The sequence below is a fragment of the Podarcis tiliguerta genome, assembly GCF_965153285.1.
Source record: "Podarcis tiliguerta genome assembly, chromosome: 1".
NCBI classification, from domain to species: Eukaryota; Metazoa; Chordata; class Lepidosauria; order Squamata; family Lacertidae; genus Podarcis; species Podarcis tiliguerta.
The window spans coordinates 46,917,455-46,924,101 of record NC_139534.1 but is presented as its reverse complement, the minus strand read 5'-3'; the positions used below and the strand labels follow the sequence as shown (position 1 = coordinate 46,924,101).

The 6,647-nt window shown below is 41.7% G+C and overlaps 1 protein-coding gene across 1 annotated transcript in view; it reads right to left on the bottom strand.

Annotated features, from left to right (window-relative positions):
- Positions 1 to 2,896: 2,896 nt before the first annotated feature.
- Positions 2,897 to 6,647, bottom strand: part of TFCP2L1 (transcription factor CP2 like 1) — a 39,160-nt gene continuing 35,409 nt past the window's right edge. Inside the window, exon 15 of the mRNA XM_083430938.1 lies at positions 2,897 to 6,479. Within this exon, the coding sequence (XP_083287064.1) occupies positions 6,442 to 6,479 (38 nt within the window). The 3' untranslated portion in view covers positions 2,897 to 6,441. The remainder of the gene's footprint in view (positions 6,480 to 6,647) is intronic.

The following is a 6,647-nucleotide window of genomic DNA, read 5'->3' as shown; positions in this document are numbered from 1 at the left end:
GGTTACCCCAGAGGAAGAATAAATATGTAGTTAGCCTTGTTTGTAAGGTACATTGGTATGTACTGCTGTGCTGTTCATCAATTACTGTTGGCTGTGTTACTGACCCTTAATGAAAAGCTGTATTATTACAAGGCGAAAAATCAAGTTTAAAACATAGCTTCCTTGCTGTGTAGATTTAAAGCAGATTAGTGGAAAGGTTTGGCCAAGTTGTTCTAACCTCAATATTTCTTTCCTCATTTTATGAAGGATTCTTTATAGTAAGAAAAAAAATCGGTTCAACTTTAATCCAATTATAGCCATTGGCTTCTGGTGGCTTTCTAATCTATCCCCCCCCCCTTAAGTCCGCTGTCAGAGTTTGGCAAGGGCATTTGTTTGCTTCCATGGCATCTTGAACCATTTCTAAACCTCATGGAGCCAAAGAAAGCTGTCAAATGCCCCAACAAAATTGACTTTTACTGCCTGACACTTCTCAGTACTTAATGCTCAGTGAAATCATGGACACTGTATTCTAATAAGTATTTGGAACAAATTAGTTAGCAGCATTGTGAATTTGGGGGGCGGGGAGGGACTTGGATGGCTGCTGTGGATTCTTACTCTTCTTACTATTCCCTGGGTTGTTTTTCAAGTGTTCTTCATATTGCTACAGCTGCTGGCCAACCGTTCCTTGTAACTCTACTCAGGGGATGCTCCTGCCACTGGGAGTGAGGTGTTCATCCAACACAGTGATAAAGAGATGGGTCTTCTGTTGGTTGGAACTCTGTTTTCCAATGAGATGCTTATAAAAGCCAACACTTCTCCAGGTGTGTGTGGGTGGGTGTATACAGAAGAGAGAGATCAAGGGAGGGGGAAATGGGCAGTTTGGAAGGCAGAGACTGTACACTATCAAAGGTTGAAGCACTTTGGGAGGTCATGCTGCCTCCAGAATTTTTCATGACTTGGGGGAGTGAGCATGCAGTGGTACCTTGGGTTACATACGCATCAGGTTACATTCTCTTCAGGTTACAGACTCCGCTAACCCAGAAATAGTGCTTCAGGTTAAGAACTTTGCTTCAGGATGAGAACAGAAAGAGTGCTCCGGCGGCGTGGCAGCACGGGAGGTCCCATTAGCTAAAGTGGTGCTTCAGGATAAGAATAGTTTCAGGTTGAGAACAGACCTCTGGAACGAATTAAGTACTTAACCTGAGGTACCACTGTATAAGAGTATTTCGTAAGCAACCTTTTAAAGCATGGGTCAGCAAACTAAGGCCCACAGGCCGGGTCAGGCCCAATTGCCTTCTCGATCTGACGCGGGAATCGCCGCGTGGATCACCAGCGCGTGTGCTTTCCCTCTCCCTCCCTCTCACTCACACGGCGGCACATCCTCCCTCCCTCCTCCTGGCTTCTCCCCGCCCTGCCAAGAAGAGGAAGGGGGCTGGGCTTTGTTTGTGCCAGAGCTGCCGCCATTTTAAGCAGCCCCTCTCTGGAGCCCTTTCACATGCCGCTCATTGTCCTGCCGCTCGCAAGACACAGATAAGCAGCCACCGGGGCTCGTGGTGCTCTTGCATCATTTTTTTCTCTCCAAAATATAGTCCAGACCCCCAAAATGTCTGAGGGACAGCAGACCGGTCCCCTGCTGAAAAAGTTTGCTGGCCCCTGTTTTAAAGAGTACTGTGAGCCACTACAGAAGTAGAAACATCAAAAACAAATAACAGCTGTGCAGCCCAAACCTGCCTAAATTGAAGCCATTTCTTTTGACTGCATGGGACTAGGGCTACTTGGTGGTGGTGGTGGAGGGGAGAACATTATATGCAACAAAACATGTCTCTCCTGCATCGGTCTCTACAGCCACAGCAGGCACTGTAACCTTCCAACAGCTTGACTTCACTCCCAAATGCTTACTCCTCCATTGTCTCCAACCAGCTGCCTTGTCTTCAGCAGTTAAACCTCATGTGTGCCTTCACCCCAGTCACAAAAAAATTATCTCTATTTTCAGGGCTGAAATTAGTCTCTAGAGGAGGACCCAAGGCCAAGCAAACCATTCCTTATTATGGCTACAATAATAGGGAGTTTTCACAAGGACATAGAATAGATTGGAAATATGGATTATTAAGGACTTTGTATAAGCCAGGGTGGCAATAGGTTTGATTTCGAGGTCTTTGCAGTTTTCAGGCTAAAAACTTTCCTTAGCTGGTACCAGATTCTGAAGAATATGCCAGTCACCATGAACATTTTTTAATGACCTGCTACAGCTCTATGGGATCTTTCCATTTCCTGTTCAGATGTCCCCATTTCCAGAGTGTTGATGAAAGCCAGTAGGGCAAAGGGAACCATAATTTACTTTTTGTGACACCACAGCAACTTAATGAGGCTATACAGAGGTTGTGCATGGAGGTTGTGATCTGGCTAAACTTGTGAATTTGCTCTCTTCCGTCTTACCCGCCCCCTATCATAATTCTAGCACCAATGCATCCCCATCCATAGGAAACCTGAGCAGCAGAGGTTTAGCTTTTAACCAGCCTACTAGTAACACCTTTCAAACTCTCTTCTCCTGAAAGAGGCCCATTTCTGACAAATCCTTTGCATAGCTCTTGCCTGGGAGGACGATATGTGGGTAGAAAACCTTGCAATGAATGGGATGTATTGCTAGAGCTACATTAGATACTAGCTGATATTTACATACCACCTTTTTTGCCAACACACCCAAGGGGGTCTACAATTTCAAACTACTAAAACAAATAATAGTATATGAAATATAAATGTGGTCCTGGAGATGCATGTATGTGTTTAGTGGACTGTCCAACTGGAGCAGGCCCTGATGTTGATGTTGGTTCTGAAGTCGCAAGAGTAAACCCAAACAGGAAGTACTTAAATGTTATACGGTGAAAACACACGATCCATCTACGTAAAAAGTGCAAGGTATTTCTTACAAAGTTTATTTGCATTTTTACTGGAGCACAGAGTCTAAATACAGATGTGTCTTTTCTTCTGTACAACAGTAGAATGGCCAGTGCAAAATATGCAGGTTTCGTTTTTGTTTTTTTTAAAAAAATCTATATATAAAAACCAAGAGAGAATCTGGCAGTATACTCACAACTCTTTATCCTTGACCTCCCTTCCTCCCCCCTTCATTTAAATCACACCCATTTAAATGGTTGCTTCATTACAGGTGAAGAAAACTGAACTCCCATTACCCTTTGAAAGACAGAAATACCTACCCCCAATCAGACAAAAGAAATTTAATTTTTAAGAGAGAGATTTAAGAGCTTTCCCCCCTCCAGAAGATAACAAAGTCGAGTGCAAAACACACAAATATACATTTGACAAGGGGGGTGGGGAGGTACTAATTTAAAGCTTTTCCTGAGACAAGCCTATTAAAAAGTATTAAAGTTAGTCAACTTCCTTGTGCATGCTGAAAACTCCAGTCCCAAAATGAGGTTTACACACCTTATCCCAGACTACAGCGACAGTGAAATGGAATATTGGCAAACAATGTTTTCCTATGTGCGTGTTGAAGTAATCGGCACGTTAATGCTAACTCCACCTAATAAATGTCATCTTCCTTTGGAGGACTATAAAGAATTCTAGTTCAGTGTTTCAGAGGTACAAATAAGCCAGGGAAAATGTGTTGTTATTAACACAGACAGCTCAGCAACAGCTCAGCACTTGTTAACTTAAAATATATCAAGCTTTCTCCAGTCTGTTTCTATGGTTATCTACCCATCTGCTATAAAAAGCTGTGATTATTATTATTATTAATTATTATGTTAAAGAAGTCAGGATTTCCTTTACCAAAAGTACAGTGTTTATACTTCTGTGAAACACAACAAATTACAAATGTGCTAAATGTAATTTTGAACCATGATTTACATTATTCTATGATAGCTGTGCCCATTAGAGCCATTCAGGGAGTGTAAAAATATTTTTTTATGTTTCCCTTCACTCTGTGAGTCAGATAAAGGCAAGTTCTCCTTTATTGAAGGAGCCCCATGCACTGTTGCACACGAGGAATGAGCCATGTGCACTCAACCCAACAGATACCTGTCAAATGTTAGAGGAGGCAGCCATATAAAGTCTTTCCAACCCATCTGGGCGTTGGCCATCTGTTGGCCATTGAATGCACCATCCTACTTCAGTGACCAGCACTGCAGGCAGTGCCCTTAACCAAACAAGGGAGTTACATGTGCGTTACTCTTCTGTATGCATGGTTCCTGATGCAGCAGGGAATCACTGCACAGAAGCCTGCTTCTGCACACCCACTGCACTCAATGGATCAGGGTGCAAGTGTCCAGCTCAATGATAGACTGACCGCATAACCCTGTGCGTGTGTCCGTCCAGCTTAACATTCTTTACAATATTAGTAGAGGAAAGTGTTACTTATACACAAAGATTTTCATAAGATCGCTCACAGCACAATCTGCACACTCCTGTCTACTCAGCAGCTTAGGCCCATTGAGTTCAATGAGACTTTACTTCCAGATAAGCGGGTACAGGATTGCAGCCTCAGTTGCCAAATTAAGCGATAGGGGAACAACAACAAAAACACACATTTTAGAAAAGAGCATCACAAGAAGGCACTCATATCAGCAAAGTAATTAGACTTATTTTGCCACAGAAGTAGCTGTCTGCCTTTATGACAGTATGTCCTGTGACATTAATATCTGAAAATACATTAATACATTAGAATCACTTAGGGGGTAATTTGGGTAAGAGAAAAAAATTATATCCAATTTCTGGATTGGGGCAGAACTGAGAAATCAACAGAGCAAACACCTCCCCAGTTAGACTATGGGACATTTCTTTCTGAATATTTTGCTTCCTATACTTCTTTATGATTACTGTATTGGTACATCCATTTAACTTCTTAAGTATTATGAAAATTTGCAAGATTCCTTAGTTTTACTGACAACTTCAGAGCCATGTTAAAACAGCCCCCAAAATTATGGGACTCTTGCTTTTAAATATTTAAAGTTAAGACCATGAGTGTCTCTATTTATACCTACCTATATACAAGCTTCTATAATGCGTACTCAAAAGGAAGAAGTGGTAGCAGGATGAGGTGTAAAGAGAAAAAGGAAAAAAAAACAGAATTAGGTGCAACTGTTTCTTAAAAACAAATAGAGAATATTCAAATCCATAGATGCAAGTGGAAACAGCACAGACCTTGAAGCTTAACATACAATTGTTGGTGAAGCAGGCATATGATATGCACATACATCTGCCAGGGAAGGGTAGACATGAGGAGAGGAATGCAAAGTTTCCATCTTTCCTCTTTCCCTTAGCGACAACATTGCCTTGAGAGCTTTTGAAGCAAGGAGCCCAAAACCAGAGTGTTCCGAAGAGGAGGAAGAAACGTTGCTCACAGCCATAAGCAAAGTCCAAGGCACGTGAGAGATCTTTGACCAAACCTATAACCTTCTGTCATACAAGTGAATGGAACCAGTTTAGTTTTATAGCAGAAAGGAGACCAGTTTGTGAACACATTACTGGATGAGGGTCAGTGCTTGCTCCATGCCCTGGAGGATAAGTATTTGCTAACCTCTCCCCTCATATATAACTTCTCTCCACACACACACACACACACAGAGAGAGAGAGAGAGAGAGAGAGAGAGAGAGAGAGAGAGAGCCCTAGTGTGCTTTCTTCCAAAGTTAAATCTCTCACGGAGTTCCATGGGGCAACTGCAAACTGGATGTGCAGCAAAACCTGCCCATTTCTCCGGTCAGCCCTTTTCATTTCTCCAACAGATCTCAGTGGTAGCTGTTGAGTTTTACTGGGGGGAAATATCATAGCCACAAATGAGGGGCACAATTCAGCTGAGGGCAAAATTTGCCCTGGTTTGTCCTTTTTTCAATTTGAAGTCCTAAAACAAAGCCACCTAATTAAAATGAGCAAGTAAGAGTTATAAATTAATAATTAAGGGGGGGGTTTGGAAATAGCGCTTCTGCTTGGTCTGTGTCAGATGCAACAACAAAAAAAGCATGCAGGAAAGTAACTACCCTCCTTAGGAATTTAGATGATGATTGCAAATTTGCTTTAAGAAGAAAGAATCCGTAGCTGTCTGGTTATCTATATTACCTAGGAAGAGAAGGAAAAGTAGTACAGTATATACATTTAGCTACATTTGTAACCAGGATGATCAGCCTTTATAATGCTAGTCCCTGGAGGTTTGAGAGAAGTGCTTTTCATATTAAGTTGTTTTTGTTTTAATAAGGCACATGGTTTTGAACAATGAACAAAAATGCATACAGGTAGTTCTAAAAAGGAAAGGCAATTCAAAACAATAATCAGATGAACTCCGAAGACCATGTCTAGTCCCCAACACTCTGAAATTTACACACTTTAATTTTTCTGCTAGGGCATTCAGTTAATAAGAACACTTTTATACAAATGAGTTTTCCATCTTTTCAGTCTGGGTTGCAGTGAGGCATCATAATGTTGTAAGTCCCAACATACATAGAAGAGGGTTATTTCAGAATGATATGGTAGCCATCATTACTTTCAGCTGCAGGAGAGAGAGAGAAAAGAGGGGAGAAACCTTTAATCAGTGCTTTAACTTCAAACTTTGAAATACACACACACACATACACATACCTGACTGAAGATCCTACTAGTCTGCACTTTCTACAGATGCAAATTGTGTGACAAACTAAGAGGCTGTGGACATCCATTT